Source organism: Macrobrachium nipponense, chromosome 49 (assembly GCF_015104395.2).
Source record: "Macrobrachium nipponense isolate FS-2020 chromosome 49, ASM1510439v2, whole genome shotgun sequence".
Taxonomy (NCBI): Eukaryota; Metazoa; Arthropoda; class Malacostraca; order Decapoda; family Palaemonidae; genus Macrobrachium; species Macrobrachium nipponense.
In genome coordinates, this window is record NC_087224.1 from 4865000 (window position 1) to 4883364 (window position 18365).

The 18365-nt window shown below is 36.4% G+C and overlaps 1 protein-coding gene across 1 annotated transcript in view; it reads left to right on the plus strand.

Moving 5' to 3' along the window:
- Positions 1–12294, plus strand: part of LOC135205280 (serine/threonine-protein kinase grp-like) — a 32659-nt gene extending 20365 nt beyond the window's left edge. Inside the window, exons 7-11 of the mRNA XM_064235659.1 lie at positions 1097–1224; positions 2239–2326; positions 10429–10574; positions 10690–10923; positions 11233–12294. Coding sequence (XP_064091729.1) covers positions 1097–1224; positions 2239–2326; positions 10429–10574; positions 10690–10923; positions 11233–11454 — 818 coding nt within the window. The 3' untranslated portion in view covers positions 11455–12294. The remainder of the gene's footprint in view (positions 1–1096; positions 1225–2238; positions 2327–10428; positions 10575–10689; positions 10924–11232) is intronic.
- The last annotated feature ends 6071 nt before the right edge of the window (positions 12295–18365 follow it).

Sequence of the window (18365 nt, forward strand, 5' to 3'; positions counted from 1 at the left end):
CTGCCTCGTCTTTGGTGATCTAGCTGTGTGAGAGATGAACGACGTCATAAAGCTAGATTACCAAAGTCAGGGCTGAAATTCAATTCTACTGCCCTTCAAAAGGTAGGTCTTTTTCTGTAATTAGTCAGGAGTAAGGTTGGCTTGACATGGGAGACGTGATTTCTGAGATTTCACTCTAGGAAATTTGCAAGGGTTCCCCAGAATTGAGTTTCTTCAGTTAGCTGCTTTCCTTACATTCCAGATTATAGAATATGATAGTGAATTAAAATTTAGCTTTACACAACCTTCACTGCTAAGTGCTTTTAATGAAAGTGTAAATTTTATATATTTAAGTTAAACTTTTTAATACTGATTACAAGCAAATTAGTCAATTGCATGAAACTTACGAATTTTGTACATTGGCTTGGTTTAACTATTCAGTACTACATAAAAAGTCAGATCTGCATTAGTCCGCCACATGGTATATAGCAATCCATAGCCCGCGAAGTGCTTGAGTACCTGTAATCTAAAAATCAAAATACAATGTAATTATAAAGTTATTAAATCTAAAGGATTGTACAGAAATCTAAACTGTAGAAACCTAACATCATATTTTTGGGCACTACTCGGCTGTTTTATGTAAATTAGAGATTGGAGTGAACAAAGTTTGGGATAAGTACAATTCTGAAACAATTTATAGAAGACTTCACATAATGGGTGGTGTATCGTTAGAAGTAGGTTGGCCTAGCATTTCAAATTAATATGCAAAAAAAATTTGTAGTAAAGAAGGCCATTGTTAGTCTGGTAAATACAGTAACATTATTGTAATGGACTAATGCAATGCACTTACTGGCTAAATTTTGAAAACCTTGAATCATCTATATCAGATTGGAATTTTTAGAAAGCTAGCCGCCACAATGTGCTTGAGAAAGGCACTACTGTAGGAAAACTGTGGGTTCAGGTGATGCCAGAATATGATGATTTTTTTTAATGATTTCATTCAAGAAGTGTCCTTCAGTGGCTCCACTTACAAATTTTGAATTGTGCAAGTGATGTAAATGGCTACAAGGTTTAAGGCTTTGCTAGCGCTCTATATATATTGTAAACCTCTTTTCAGAGCTGCCGTGGGATGAACCAACTTTTTCCTGTAAAGAGTTTATTTCTTGGAAGGATAAAGATTGCTCACTTTTCACAACCACTCCATGGACAAAAATTGATAACTTGGCACTCTCCCTCCTGCGAAAGGTATAGTCTCTCATGCTTCTAAGCTAGCTTTTTTTGTTGTTGGTTGGTTAAATTTGGAAAGGATCCACAGTTGAAAGAGGGTGGTTGAATGGAAAAGAGCATATTTGGTTGATTGTGAAAATAGTTTACTTTAAAATGAACCATAGATAAGTATCGGTGCATCTTGTCATTTGGCTACACTGGTAGCTTGAGGTTTTATCTGGAGTATATTTAGATAAATTACGCTTGACTGTTCGGTTCCAGTTTTGGTATATGTTACAAGTTAATCAACATAGCAGTTCTTTTGTAAATGTGACTTCAGGTCATTCTAAAAGAAATTTTTAATACTGCATAGAATTATTTTCAACTTAAAATTGATAAGCAACCTATAACAATTGTTAGGAGAGGGTGGAAAGTAAGATGGAAGAGAGAATATGAAAGGATGTACAGTAAAAAGAATGAAAGGGATTGCTGATAGTGATCGAAGGCATGCTGCAAAGAGCCTACAGTGCACCACCACATTAGGTGCACTGATGGCTCTACCCCCCTGAGCGGGATTATTCTTATGAAAATTCAGCAAAAATTGTTTCAAACCAAAATTTATAATAGTGCTATGTAATTGGTTGGTTAGTTGAGCTGGATTTTGCTGCATCTCAGTTTTTGGGCTGTAAATTCTGTTTTCAATCTAATCTCCAAAACCCACTGATCCAACATCATTGGTGCTTCCATCTTTGACTGGCACTTGTCACTCCATATATCATCCTTCTTCAAAGACCACCACCTTTATCTTCGCACAACAAAACCATGCTGGAACCCTTAAATACAATTTGTCCATATTTTATATTCTGTAGTCAAATTTATTACTTCAGCCTGACCAGTGTTTTCTCCCCAGTGTCTTCTTATGCTACCAAAATTTATTTCACTCCATTATATATGTACTGGACTATCACTGTATCCATTTGAATGGTGATTGTTAAATGTTTATGGCATTGTAATTGAGTATTGTAGATTGTTTATTGAATTTTTCTTCTTCAGGTCCTTAATACTGTCCCTCGGCATAGGGCATCAATACCTCAAGTCACAGGTCATCAGTGGTTCAACAAAAACTTCATGAAAGCCAGCGGTAAGGGATATGCATTTAATCCTAGGAATATGAAATATTTTGTTATATACTTACGAAGAGACTCTTGCATTTGGAGTTTATACTTGTGAAAAGACACTTGGCTATCCGATGAAAGAAACTAAAAGAAAAGATTGGATCAAGGTTTCAGGTACTATGTGACTCTGTATTGCTTGAAGGACAGGGTTTCAGAGTGCCTATAGTCTTGATTTTGACACCATTGTTTTCAAAGGTTCATATTTTCCTTTACATTGATGTTGAAAATCATAAGAAAGTGTCTTTGAAATAGTAGACTACTTTGAATTTTTATCAAGGAATTGTGGAATATTAAAACTGATTGTGTACACCTGGGTGGAGATAAGTACCTACAGACAGAGGCACGGCATTTTGTTTTCTGCTGTGCTTTGGTGGTTTGGCATTATGATGGCAGTTTGAAGTCCATAAAGCTAAATTACCAAAGCATAGAGGTAAATGAAATCTTCAGATGTTCCTGTGGAAAGATGACTGTTGATAGTTGCATTTTCTTTGGTGATCTAGCTGTATGAGGGATATTAGTTCATATAGCTGGAACACCATGGGACAGTGCTTCTTTCTAAGGCGACGGTCCTGCGGAATATTTCTACGTGGTGTGTGGATGGTGAGTAATAAAACCTAATGTCCCATTTAATGTAAGTTTTGCAATAATGTTAGAAGCTGATATAGAATAAAATGCCAAGCAGTAACTTAAAATTTTATTGCATTATCATGCTGGGATGGGTTTGTTTTGGTAAAGTAAATTTTCAATATTGTAGGAGTTCCCATGGACAAATTTGTGAAAAGGAGTATTGATAAGTTCATTGAGGTTTAGGAATAACTGACTAATTTCGGGATTTTGGTGTGTTGCAAATCACAGACTCGAATTGGCCAAGGGAGTATTATTCTATCTACAGTTTATTAATTTATTTAAACATACAGTAGGGCCTCAATAATCGCGCGGGATAGGGCCCAGAACCCCAACCCCCCGTGATAAGTAAATACATGTTATCCTGTCCCCCCCCACCCCCCCCCCCCCCCCTTCAAAAACTGCTTTAAACTGCCTACCTTAATAATTAACCCACCCAGGACCACTATGCCTCCTTTGTTTGTGTGTGTGTGTTTAAGTTATATGTCTATAATGTCACAAATCTTTTATAAATTTTCCTATCTTCAATTTCCCCTTCATCAGATCAGCAAACAAAAGTATATTACCTAACAATTCCTTTCTATTTTCATGATTTGGCTGCTGCACCTAACTAAAAGTACATAGTATATCTATTTCGTGAATGAACATATTTATGATGAAAAAAAACATGATTTTCTGTAATGATTACAGCACCCAACTATAATATTAATGTATAAACAGCAAACTAATTTATTAATGGAATTATTATTTGTAACTTTGTACATAATAGTTTGATATTATGATACAGTAATTCATATTTCATTGAGAGAGAGAGCGAGCAACTTGAATAGCTTGAGAGAGCAGCTTAGGACGAGAGTACTGTTGACTAGCTTGAGAGAGCAGCTTAGGACTAGAGTATCTGTTGACTAGCTTGAGAGAGCAGCTTAGAACGAGAGTAACTGTTGACTGGCTTAGCTCGAGAATAACATAATGAAATTTGTATTTTAAATATTTTTATGGTGATAAATGAAACTTCGATAGTGATATGATATTCCCCTGTATACTGTTATAATGTGTGATAATCATTGAGTCAACTATACAAGTTGTAGTGAAGTAGTTTCATAAATCACAAAGAATAAAAATAGGGCAACGCATGTACCTATAAATGTCGGGGACCATCTTGTTCTTTTATTATTATGATAATAATAGATAAGTATTAGTTTTTTTCTGTAAGTGATGAGAGAGAGAGAGAGATTTTGCTATTTACATTCATAGTATTTGAAAATTTGTAAATAAGTTCATCCTAAAAATGCATTTAGTCATGAAAGAAGATGAAACCACGGTAATTAGTGAATCTTGCTCTGATAAAATTCGCGATTTCGTTAATTTTCCGGGATGTAAGTAGTATTTGGGCTCCACAAAAAGTAAGTAAAGTTATTTATGACAGAGTTTAGAGGATACTTATGCAAATATACATCGGTAGTTTGTAGAACGGTGTAACCACTATCACATTGTGTAAAAATAGTTTGTACGAAGGAGACTAGGTTTAGTGACGTCACGGTGGTCATATGTATTTTTTTCTTGAATTATACATTTATGATAAAAAAGTTACTGTAGTGCTTACAGTACCATACTGTAATATTAATGTAATCACATCAAAATAAAGTAATCAGTGCATACTCTAAACTTGTAAAGTGTATTTTTATCTTTTGAAAAATGCATTCCCCAAGGAATTATTCCTTGAAGAGGCTTTTCATTATGAAGATATGCCAATAATATATACGATGTGTTTTATTATATATGACAATAATATAAAAGGTAAAACTGGTTTTATTACATTTACGCTTCGTCGCCGATCACAAACATGATAATCTATGACAGTTATCGTTTGTATGACTGCAGTGTTCAGATAAGTTGGTTACGTTATACCAAAACAATAATGAAGTTTGAATTGAAAATTAATGTTTTCCTCAATGTTATTACTACTGTAATTACACTACTACTATTAACCCTCTTACGCCAATTGGACGTATTAAACGTCTACATAAATTGTCTCCCGGGTGCCGATTGGACGTATTAAACGTCGACATAAAAAGTTTTTTTAAAAATTTGCGGAAAAATACTTAATGGCCTGCCAGCCGAAAACTTTTGAATCACGCGCCTTGGGAGATGCTAGGAGCTCATGGATTAAGGCTTTTTTTTTTTTTTTTTTTTTTTTTTTTTTTTTTTTTTTTTTACAATCGTTACGGCAGGAGGCGCGCAAGCGCGAATTTCTTTCTTCGCACTAAAAAGTATGTGACATCTCGGAAATTATTTTATCACTGACATTATTTTTTGCACCATTTTAAATTGGCCGTTACATGGAGTATTATATATGAAAATGTGCGCAATTTTATGCAGAATACAACAAAAAAATACTCATGATTGTAGCTTTTATCAGTTTTGAAATATTTTCATATAAATAACTAAGTGCCAAAATTTCAACCTTCGGTCAACTTTAACTCTACCAAAATAGTCTAAAAACGCAATTGTAAGCTAAAACACTTATATTCTAGAAATATTCAATAGTTTACCTTCATTTTGCAACAAATTGGACATCTCTAGCACAATATTTCGATTTATGGTGAATTTATGAAAACTTTCCTTACGTCCGCGCAGTAACTCTTCCGATAAATTTTTTCGTGCGATTGTCGTAATGTTTACACCATTCTAAATTTGCCGTTACATAAAGTTTTATATATGGCAATGTGCGCAATTTCATGCACAATACAACTAAACACAACCCATGGTTGTAGCTTTTATCAGTTTTGAAATATTTTCATATAAATAACGATAAGTGCCAAAATTTCAACCTTTGGTCAACCTTAACTCTACCAAAATGGTTGAAAAATGTAATTGTGAGCTAAAACTCTTATATTCTCGTAATATTCGATCATTTACTCTTATATTCTAGTAATATTCGATCATTTACTCTCTTATTCTAGTAATATTCGATCATTTACCTTCATTTTGCAACAAATTGAAAGTCTCCAGCACAATATTTTGATTTATGGTGAATTTATGAAAAAAAAAAAAAAAAAATTTTTCCTTACGTCCGTGCGGTAACTCTTCCGGAAAAAATCAGAAGTTTTTTGTTTGTCGTTATGTTTACACCATTTTAAATTAGCCGTTACATAAAGTTTTACATATGAAAATGTGCGCAATTTCATGTAGAATACAACAAAAAATTATTAAAGGTTGTAGCTTTTCTCATTTTCGAAATACAGGCGGTCCCCGGGTTACGCCGGGTCCGGCTTATGACGTTCCGAGGTTACGACGCTTTTTCTTGAAATATTCATTGAAAAAAAATACGCCCTGGGTTACGACGCTTGTTCCGAGGTTACGACGCTGACGCCACATACTATGATAAGATAAGAATCCTTTATAGTTTAGCACAGTTTCTCTCTCTCTCTCTCTCTCTATACTACAAAGATGATGTTTTTTAGTATGATAAATAAATGATTTGCTATTTTCAAATATTAATATTAATTTATGCAGCAATAATATAAATTCATTAAAGAAAATACCATAGTGAATTAGTAAGATTTTAGCTTATATTTAAAAAATTATGGAAGAATGAAGGAAATCCAGTCTTCTTGAAGTAACTTCCAGTAACCTTTTTAGAGATCCAGGTACTAAAACTGTCGCTATATATCAAGTTCTGTGACAGCCAGGAGGGGGGAGAGCTGCAGTGTTGCAATCACGTGGTCCTGAATAATCCACGTATCTGATCACTCTCTCCCTCTCTCTCTCTCAATCTCTCTCTCTCTCTCTCTACTCTCTCATCTCTCGTCTCTCATCCCATCTCTCTCATCTCTCTCTCTCTCTCTCATATTTTACTGAGAGACAAGATTTTTTATGTACTTGTACTATTTGTTTTTAATACTTTCAAATAATAATAATAACTGTAATTACAAAATTCATTCTATCCATGTCACTTATAATTAAGGTTAACTCTCTCTCTCTCTCTTTTACCGAGATGAAAGAATTTTTATGGTACTAGTATGTAAAATGTTTATTGATAATTTCAGTTATTTAATATAATAATAATAATAATAAAACTTTAATTACAAAATTTATAATGGTTGTATTTTAAAGATGAAAATGACTGAGATGAGAGTTTTTATGGTAGATGCACGTGTTTATTATATTTTCAAATGATGATGATAATAATAATAATAATAGAAGTAGCAATAATACGGTAAAACTAATTTCAAAAGAAAATTCTTCCCTTTGTCTTTTTCTGTATCAATTTCCCCACCTCAACTCGAGTGACACTCAAGCTTAACAATGCCATACAATGGTCAACGAATTTAATGGTATGAATCTCTCTCTCTCCTCTCGGCTCTCTCTCTCTCTCTCTCTTGATCCTCCATCGTCTCCTCTCCTCTCTCTCTCTCCTCTCTTCTCTCTCTCTCTCTCTCTCTTGTCTCTCTCTCTCTCTCTCACTGAGATGAGATCATTTACATGGACGTGTATGTAATAAGTTTATCATTAATATTTTCCAATAATAAATACTATTAACTGTAAGTACAAAAACAAAATTCATATCTGGAGTATTTTAAAATACAATAATCATTTTCCATTTCTCTCTTTTAAATACTGTAAGGACAACTCTCTCTCTCTCTCTCTCTCTCTCTCTCTCTCTCTCTCTCTCTCGTCTCTCTCTCTCTCTCTCTCTCTCTCTCTCTCTCTCTCTCTCTCTCTCTCTCCACATGATACTTGTCATACATTTGGTGTTTCTATTTCTTCCTTTATCTCTCTCGCTCTCGGCAAAAGAATTGATAGACAGACAAACATAATTGCACAGTATCCTCTCTTTCTCTCTTCTCTGGAGAAATATATGTATTTATGGGAGGGGGGAAAAGTTGCCTACAGACGTTCATTTCAATCTATTGAAACCTAAGGAGTTAAATTCTCTCTCTATCTCTCTCTCTTGTATTTTAATGAAAATATACAGTAATTTGTGAATACACAGTGTTCCACATGAAAAAAGTAAATTAGTGATAATTTTAGAGATATGTCCTTAATAAAAATTGCATATTAGTAGTGAAATTTTCCCTGTGGACATGTTTTCAAGAAAGTTGTTCCGGCTTGCGACGATTTTCGGGTTACGACGCGTCTTAAGAACGGAACCCCCGTCGTAACCCGGGCCGCCTGTATTTGCATATAAATCACGATAAATAGAAAAAACCACATTCGTCAAACTTTGACTCTACCGAAAGTCGGAAAAAAATGCAATTGTAAGCTAAAACTCTTACAGTAGTATATTCAGTCATTTATCTTCATTTTGAAACAAATTTGAAGTCTCTAACAAAATATTTAGATTTATGGTGAATTTAAAAAAAAAAAAAAAAAAACCTTCCCTCCGCCGCAAATCTCCGAAATGCGTACGTCACATTATAGTTATATTTGCTCCGTTTCATATTGGGCGTTTCATAGTTTTATATATGAAAATGTGCGCAATTTTATGTAGAAAACGAAAAAAAAAATAATTGAAGGGTTGTATGCTTTTCTTTTAATTTTTTAATTTTTGAAATATTTGCATATAAAAAAAAATATATACAAAAAATTTGACATTCGGTCAACTTTAACTCTTCCGAAATGGTCGAAAACGGCTTTAAATGAGATAGACAGTAACACGTCTTATCTTAAAGGCGGTAGGAAAATAACTGATGGGTCACAGGTAGCCGTGGGCATTCTGGGTATACATAGCCCCGTGACCTGGTATAGAGCCCATAGTCCCTGGATCTCCAAAAGTGTTTAATTTTTAATTCTACCGGTTTCCAGCTTGGCGCTAGTAAATCCTAATGTTAAGACCTCAGGTTTGTTAGTTATGAAAAATACAAATTAGTTACAAATTTGGTATTTTATGTCCGCGCGTTTACGAATTCATGGATAATTTTGTGATGATATTTTCTGTTGCTTTGATCATTTTACAACGTGTTATATTCCAAAATGATCGGAATTTAGTGTGGCAATACAAAAAAAAAAAAAATTAACTTTAGCCTTTAACCCGTTTTGCTCACAGCGCGATTGAATAAACAATTATATATAAAATTTTGTTTTCGTGCTATTGTATATCGCATTATTTATATATAATGATGATATTTTTTTCATTTCTGATGGTTGCATACTAAACTTCAGGCAATGACAAAAAAAGGAGCCAAAAATGAACTCTTAATCTTGAAAACTAAGCGCGCTGTGATTTTTTGAAAAAAATTATTTTTTCCGCTTTGGCGCTCACTCAGAGACTGCTTCGGCATATGGGAGACAATTTTTATTATACCCCTTCGGCGTAAGAGGGTTAACATTTCTAAAAGGTTAAGAATGACAAAGGTCGCTGTGAAACAATGTAACTCAATGTTTGTTTCTGCTGGCCACTCGACTACAAGTTGATGTCAATGATGTGGAATTATTCCATGAATAGGCTATATATTATGAAGATATGCCAATAATATATGAGGTAAAAATGGTTTTATTACCTTTATTGTCAGTTAATATCATAATGCGAATCTGTTCATGCATTTGCTGGTTATCGGAACCGGACAAGGCTTAGCCTACCACGGACAATGCAATGCTGGAATTCATACCAGCCAGCGATATAGACTGAGAAGTGGTCCAAGGAAAAACCCGTGATTAACTGAATCCATGATTGCTGACCCGCGACTAAGCTAGGCCCCACTGTATCACCTTGAGCAACTCCTGAAGCACTGGAAGATAAGTTAGGAGACAAGGTATCAATGAATGATGATGAAGCAATAGGGATTGAGTCTGGAAGAAGGGGAAGCTCTTGACTTCTACGATGCTCCTCCTGAACTTCTAACACACTCAACAGGCCAAGGGCGACGCTCGGGATGGATTAGTTATATTACAAAAGTTAGAGAGAGCGCTACTGCAAGTTGTATGGGGTTCATTCAAGGTGGAAATATAGACATGGAAAACCAGGACATAGGCATTGTTGCTCACACAATGTTAGATCCAATGGAGGAATTCATAATGAACCACATTTTTACTGACTAGATACCCAAAACTCAGGAAGCGGGAATGACGTTCTTGGCGATCTCTCTTTTTTAAAGTTGAGTGTATTGGCGCTGGACTGAATGATCACGTTTAAAACTGACAAAAGGTCAAGCCCTCTCAAGTTGAAGGTGCCTTGGAAATACATGGTATCTAAAATAACCAAGATTTATATATGGTGTGTAGGCTATTGATCTGTAGACCAGCATTATCTTTCATAAGTATTGATTTTGTGCTTGTATTTTTGAATATGAGAGGGGTAAAGCTCAATAGATAATGTCCCTAAGTGTTCCATAATTGGTAGTTTCTTTAGTTTGAATTAATAAGATATCAGTTGAAGAAAGTTTTCGTCCATCTTCAAAAGATTCTCTAAACTCTTTACTAATCAACTTTCTCAACATTTCAGGCATACGTACAGGAGAAAACCTTACGCCAGGGACAAAACGCATGTGTAGCGAGTTGGATAGGGCTAATTCTGCAATGGATGATCTATCCACCAGAATGATCTGCTCTCAGCCTGAAGCTCCATCTGTTGTTGGGAGAGATACTGGTGTAAGTTGCGTTAAATACGTGTTAACTACTTTTTTACTCTATTTCCAGTAGATAGATAAGAGATACATACTATTAAGACAATAAGAGATCTGTCTAATTCTTTGTTTTATTTTAGGTTGAGGTGAATATAAATGTTGGCATGATCAGCTTCTCTCAACCAGCTCAGCCAGACCAGTTACTGCTATCCCAGATGACTCAAGGGACACAAGCTAGCCAAACTCCACTCCAAAGGCTTGTCAAGAGAATGACCAGAGTCTTGGTCAGGACTAGTTTGGCAGACACAATCACACATCTGGAAGCTCTCTTCACCAAGTTGAAGTATACTCACAGGTGTCACACAGCTAATGTCGTAAGTTTCAGATTTGACACAATCACTCTCGGTTGAATGTAGTTTTATTTGGGATAATAGTACATTTAAATTGTTAAGCACTGGATTGTGAATGATTAGGTAAAGCACAGTGAGGCTGTTTTAGTACAGCCTGTAAAGGGGTATATGGAAATTTTTCCTCAAAATAAGCCTTAAAATTAAGTGTTCAGGGCTCTTAGCTTGTGACTTTCAAAAGGGTTCTTAAAACAAGTTTGTTAAATGATTCACAAAATGATAGGGTATAGTTCTCTGGAAGTAAAAATTAATTCACTTTCGTTGCTCTTTTAACAGGTGACTGTCACCACATTGGACCGCCGTGGAGCGCAGTTAGTGTACAAAGCAACTGTCATTGATATGGGCCAGCATATACTGGTAGACTTCAGGTTATCCAAGGGTTGTGGGTTGGATTTCAAAAGACATTTTATTCGGATCAAAGAAGGCCTTTCTCACATTATTGTCAAAGGTCCTGTCACCTGGAATATGGCCATGGCAACTAATATGCTTCCAGCATGATGTTGGTGTTCAACGTATTTAGTGATTTTTGCCAAACTCCCTTGGTTTTTACCTTTGCAAAAAGAAATTTCTGTATTTAGTTTTTGGAGAAGCATTTTGTCAGATCTTTTTAGTGGTTATTTTACAAGATAAATTTTTAGGTGTAGATTTTTCCCTCTTCCCTTATTTATAGTGCAAAGGTAATTCTTGAAGTAATGTTTTAAGTTCCCCTAAGTGTTAATTGTTTTTGTTGTCTCACTTCTTAAATTGTTTCTGTCCCCTCACTTCTTAAAAACAAGATTGTGATTAGAATGAAGAGAATGGTCTTATAACTGATAGTTACAGTTTGTAGTACAAGTTTTTATAGTAATTACTGAATGTGGTGTAGGGTTAATAATACCAGTTACCTTAAGAATTTGGCTTATTGGTAGAGGTTAAAGATTCTGAATGCTAAATGATGGCTCAGAAAATTTTTATTTTTATTGGATTTTATTAATAAAAACTTGTACACAATAGGAGTTGAAATGTGATGCATTTAGTGTGTAATCAAATATTGATAGTGAGCAGTAAGACTGTCATATTAATTTTTTGGCTTAAGTAATGCCATTTATTCATAATCTGAACTTTATTTTTTTTGTAGTTTTAAGGTGGTTAGTCATAGGCATGCATGCCCATCATTAAGTTGTGCTGCAGTTGTAAGGGTAATCTCGTTTTGATCCAGGTGACCCTCTACTTCTGCAGGCAGTTATCTAGTCTTTCACTGATGGGTGCTGCCTTGCCAACTATCATCAGTACTTGAATAATATGTAGTGTTCTGAACCATTCCAATTTGGAAAATGATAGTAAATATTTTATATAAAACTTGTTTTTGTTTTAACCCACTTCATGAAAGGCATTATTTAATGTACACCTAAGAATGGTATTTTGGAAGTTAGTGATTTCTGGGTCATCTCAAACATTGGACATAGTTTGTGAAAGTAAATCGGAACATGTGTTTATACAAATGAAAATGGCAGAATGTGTTATTTAAAAAAAAAAAAATGAAATTGCCAAAGGGTTCCAGTACACATGGGCACTAAATTCTGTTATGACTCCCATTGAGGTGCTAAATTTCCTGTTACTATTTTTTAATGCCTGCTGTTCACTTAAGGTTTGCTTATTTCAGTTTTTTAAAATAATGACATGCGACTGAAAACCAAACAAACCAGTCAATTCGGTTAATAAGCTTTAAATGGCGACAAAAATTTTAGGGTATTTGTTATGACACGCAAGTCCAAAAAGAATTGGTTGCTCAGAAATCCTCTTTTAAGACTCCTCGTGAGGCACACACCAGCTTGAAGGTCCCAGATGTAACAGTTTCGCTCAATCCATACTCGAGAGATTGATGAAAATCCACAATTGAGCAAGAGCTATAACTGCCTTAGCTGGGTTAACCAGGTACTATACACTAGATATAACCTCCAAACAGTTACCAGGACTTATGATGTTTCTTGCCCACTTGAAGGAAGCATAAGTGTAATAAGACAGACAAAAAATACGTCGGTAGGCATGGCATAAGAATAAGCGGCCATCTGTTGTCCATACCAGTGTTTATCCTATATTGGTCTAACAGTTACGAAGTGTAGACAGCTATACTTGGGAAAACAAATTAAAAGTTTAATAACAAATATCTCCTGCAAAGAATTTGTCTGGAGGGATTTGTTAGGGCCTGTCCACACGACCGCGCCTGATCGGCAGACCTCCCCTCCAACGGGCAAACCGTCAAATTGCCCGATGGGTCTTGAAGCAAAATCACCATGGTGGTGACCGATGGCTTGAGCTTCGACCCTGGCAGACTTGCGTCAACCATATACATTTCTTTTACCAAGCCATTCTTTGCACCATATTCTCCTCTTATTGTTCTTTTTCATCACACAAAGCAATTGTCATGCTACACTTCTTTTTTGCGGTAGGCACCATGTTTATCGTATTGCACTGAACACACTACTGGCATCGTCGGGCACGCCCATCTCTCCATCGCCTCGCCCGTGTGGACAACTTTCACGGGTAAGCCCGTCAACCCTGGAGCACGCCGATCAGGCCCGCTCGTGTGGACAGGCCTTTACACTACAGGAAGAATCCTAATTTTCCTAAAATCAGAAAAGTAATACATTCAGAGAATGGCAAAATATTAATGTACGTACACTGGTACCTCTTAGAAATGTCTGGACATACTCTAGCTTACAACAAATTTTAAGAAATTATGAAAATGTGAGTCTGGGAAATATGATGCCCATAACCCCAGGGGCGTCGGGAGGGGTGTGTGTTGTAAGCCCACCTGCCCCAAAAGAAACTGAAATTTACATGATTTGGTGTACTTTAATGCTATATGAGTATGTGGGCGATCTTAGTGGGGAAAGCGTGACTAATATTCAGTCTAGTTTTCAATGCCACAATTTACAGACTGGCTAATATACAATACAGTCTTGTGTGACCTCAATATACATTCCACTTAACTGTAGACTAATCACGATTTAATATTACAAACTTTTACAGTATAAAGACAAAAATTTAATTATTTTATGGTGCAGCATATCACAGGATTTATAGAACTACATAGTTGGTGTCATGTATTAAAAGCCTCTTCCTCCAATTTGGATTTTGGTTAAGGATGGTAGCAAAAGAGGCAGTGAATAAAAATGAGACTACGATTTGTGACAGTTCTAATGGCCTGTCCACACGATTGGGCCTGATCGGCGGACTTCCCCTCTAACGGGCAAACCGTCAAATTGCCCGATGGGTCTTGTAGCAAATTCACCATGGTGGTGCCCGATGGCTGGAGCTTCGATCCTGGCTGACATACGTTAACCATTATACATTTCTTTTACCGAGCCATTCTTTGCACCATATTCTCTTCTTTTTCATCACACACAAAGCAATTATCATGCTACGCTATCATCTTCTTTGCGGTAGGCACCATGTTTATCGTACCGCACTGAACACATTACTGGGCATCATCGGGCACGCCCACCTCTCCATCGCCTCACCCGTGTGGATGGACATTCACGGATAAATCTGCCTGAATTTGCCCGTCATTCTCCCCGGAGCACGCCGGGATCCCAGGAGCCCGGTCGTGTGGACAGGCCTTAACGGAAAAGCAATAGGAAGGGACCAAAAACTGAATGAATTGATTGCTGAATGTATGAAATGAAAATTTTGCAAAACAATAACAGGCAATTCATTTGTGGGCAACCCTTCCAGGATTGAAGCATTTTTTTGCAATTGATAAAGTGATTTCCTCTGGATACAGTCAAGCAGTAAAGATAAGTTATAAATTGCCAAAAATATTTTGCTAGTGTCTCTGGTACTTTCTATATAAAACTTGGAGGAGGATGACGCCCATGCCAACATCGAACACCCTACCACAAGACACAAACTTTAAAACTTAATAAATGAATCTGATGTATGAATGCCCCAAAACAACAGCTGAATATTGTGGCAATAAATCTCTTAAAAACAAATGCAAAATAATGACAAACTTGAAACAACAGCTCAAATACAGAATCAAAATTTGCGTGAAAACAACAGAGAAATATATTGATATAAATGGCCCCCAGGAAAAAAAAAGCTAAATACCAACAAAAATTTTTAAACAGCTTCTTGTTCACATGAAATGTACATGAAATATGACCCCCAAAACAACAGCTAAATACTTACACAGCCTCAAAACAACAGCTAAATACCGACAGCCTAAAATCAACAAATCTACCAAGATCAGAACACAAGTGAAATTGAGAAGGAAAATCACAGTTAAAATTCTGCTATGAAAACCTCCAAAATTTGACACTATTTCCATCACTGGACCATCAATTACCCAATGGCTGAACATTGATCGAATGATGGGGCACAGTAGTCAAATTTAAACCTTACTGCTTTCCCTATTAATTTTTCAAATGACTATATTCAGAAACTGTTTGAGGAGGGTAAGTCTGCGAAAGTAAGATGGAATTAAGAATATGAATGGAGGTTCAGTAAAAGGAATGAAAGGGGTTGCCGCTAGGGGTGGAAGGGATGCTTCAAAGAACCTCAATACCTACAGTGCACTGCATGAGGTGAACGGGTGGCACAGACTCCTTCAGGGAAAAGTATCGCCGAGCTTGGCTGTATAGTCAGTTTAGTAATTAAGTACTTTTGGCAAACATCTTTTGCCTCATTAATCTGTGTAGTATATGTATTACCCATATATTTTTCTATATAATCTTTTGGGTTGCCCAAAAAATATAGCAGATCATGTGTTTACTACTGCCTAACTGAGAAAGAGGAGAGCCAGTTGCTCATCCATTCAGCCTCAAGCCTTATGCCATCAGAGTGACGGACTAGATGCTGTTTCACTTGATTAACTATGCTACAATTCTTTTGGGCAGCCACCACCAATTGTAGGGAGAACGGTCCGAGGACGTCAAGGCGTTTGACTTATTGTACATTTTGACTGTCCAAGGCTGATTTTTTAAGGGAATCACCAAGCTGGGCAGACAGGAGCAGATGAACTCTGCTCATGAAACATCATGCATCAAAGGTTTACGGATGTGTGTGCCGTTTTTGTGCCAAAAGCTCAAAGAATTTGTCCCTGGCCAGTCAGGCCTTGTCACATATTGTAGTTACTCGACTTTTCTTTGTTGGGGCCTTGCTCGTTGGTCTCTTTCCCTGGTGCCAGTGTGTGTTGCATATGACACAGGAGGTTTTGGCATTAAATGCTGGTACATTGGTCTGGTTGCATTATGCAATTCCAGGGCTGATGCACTGTTTCAAGGCTTGTCAGCAGTAATGACAGCAACTTAAGTGTCTCTTAGACTTTTTCTCTGCTTGTTTGTAGCTCTCTATGAGGATAAATGTAAGTCCAACAGAGCCACGGGCCATCTGGGTCAACGGTAAAAAGTCGGCAAACTTGCAGGGTCACATCTGCCATTTCCATCAAGAGTGTCATCTAGAAGTACCGGATGGAGAGGGCAGAAGTTTGGTGTAGCCTCCTCTTCTCTAAGAGATGACGTAGCTAGGACATCTGGGTATCCCTCAGGTCGTGCGTGACTGTCCCCTCGAAGCCACTTGAAGTTGAATAGGAGGGGCACTCTCAAGGTATTGCGCTCATTTGCCCGTGCAATAATCTGAAGGTGGTGACCTCTGATTCCCATCTGCCCATGATTTTACAGATCTAGCCTAAGGTTGAAAAGTTAGTTAGGTTGCCTTGGTCCTAGTTAGCACATGGAGTTTTGGGAGAAGTGAATGCCCTGTCCTGTGAGTTGGGGAGTCAACTTGCCTCCAGTAGATCAAGCAAACGACTCCTGTTACTTTCATGCCACTGGAGATCTTACACACTACAAGATGCATAGAATACTTCTCTCTCTACTTTTTTCTGATACAACAGGTTGGTGCAACTGGAACTCCTGATTGGAAATAGATTATAAAAATTAAGTGTGCATGAGAGACATGTCTTATGTATAAAAACATTTTTTAGTACATTTATTAGCATGGCTTGTGCCAAACTATTCACAAGATAACTGAAGGTCTGAAAAATAAGATTTTAAAAATTTATGATAGCTTTTATCTAAATGGTTATAATTCATGCACAAAACCTAGTGGAATGAAATGGGTATCAAGAAAACTGTAAGTTTTCTTTCTTTCAGGTGCATGTATTTTTTCTCAACTTTTTTAGATAAACCGAGACCTTGAAATCATTAAAAAATTCCACATTTTTTCCAAACTTTAGTGTGAATTACAAACCGTAACTGATGCATAAAATTACCTGATTTTTTAAAAGTTTGGTTTGCACTTTTACTTGAAATTGGAAACTGAACAGTTAAGTGATGCTCTAGTTCCACCTTAAGACGTAGCAGTATTGGTGAATAAAAGACACTTTGAACACTTAAATATATTTATATCACGCTTCTCATACAGTCAGCTGAGAGAAAGACAGTATTTTTTGAGGAGACAAAAATCCCATTGACATAATTGTTACAATAATCAAGAATATTATACAGACGAGCACACTGATGTTTGATGTGAGGGAGACAGTTGATTTTGGCACAGTAGTCCATGGGTAGAAGGGATTAGACCCAAAACTGAGAGAGAGAGAGAGAGAGAGAGAGAGAGAGAGAGAGAGAGAGAGAGAGAGAGAGAGAGAGAGAGAGAGAGAGAAAATAAAATATTTTTAGGCCACCTTAATGAGGCAACACAGGCAGCACGAGGAGTCACATACATCAGAAGAAGCTGGGCACTGGCTCTATGCTCCACTTAAGAAGGGAAGATGGGAGGGAAAGGGTTGGGGGCTGAAGGGGGTTACTTTTCCCTTGCAGGTTCAGGTGGACCTTCCTGGATTTTTTACAAATCACATCCAAGTCTTTCCTCATCTCACACTCACTCAAGCTGTGTAACTTACAAAGGAAAGTCCTTTTCATACATTGTATGTGACTGGCTTTTTTTTTTTTTTATAACTATTGAAGAAGTTTTCACCATTCAAATGTGTACAATTCTTTACACTTTTAACACAATTGCCACAAAAACCAACCTGATTTTCTTCTTTATTTTTTCAACCCACCATAGCTCACCAGCAAAAATACCTACATAACTGTCACTCATGATTTTATTCTGGTATTTTGTCATACAACCTTTCTCACACTCTGAATCATTCAATCCACTCTTACTCTTCAAACATTTACAAATAGAATAGTTATGGGAACAATTCATTATCTATTAAAATGTCTATCAATCTACAGCTAACATCAATCTCTTTGGCTTAAGATCCAAACTAAAGTTATGAAAAAATGCAATTAAGTACAAGACCAATGACAACATGAATGATTGTATTATAGGGTGGGACTGCACGGACAAAGGGATGAAATAGTGGGCCACATTTAGAAAACAAATATTGACAATCAACAGTTCAAACTTTCACTCAC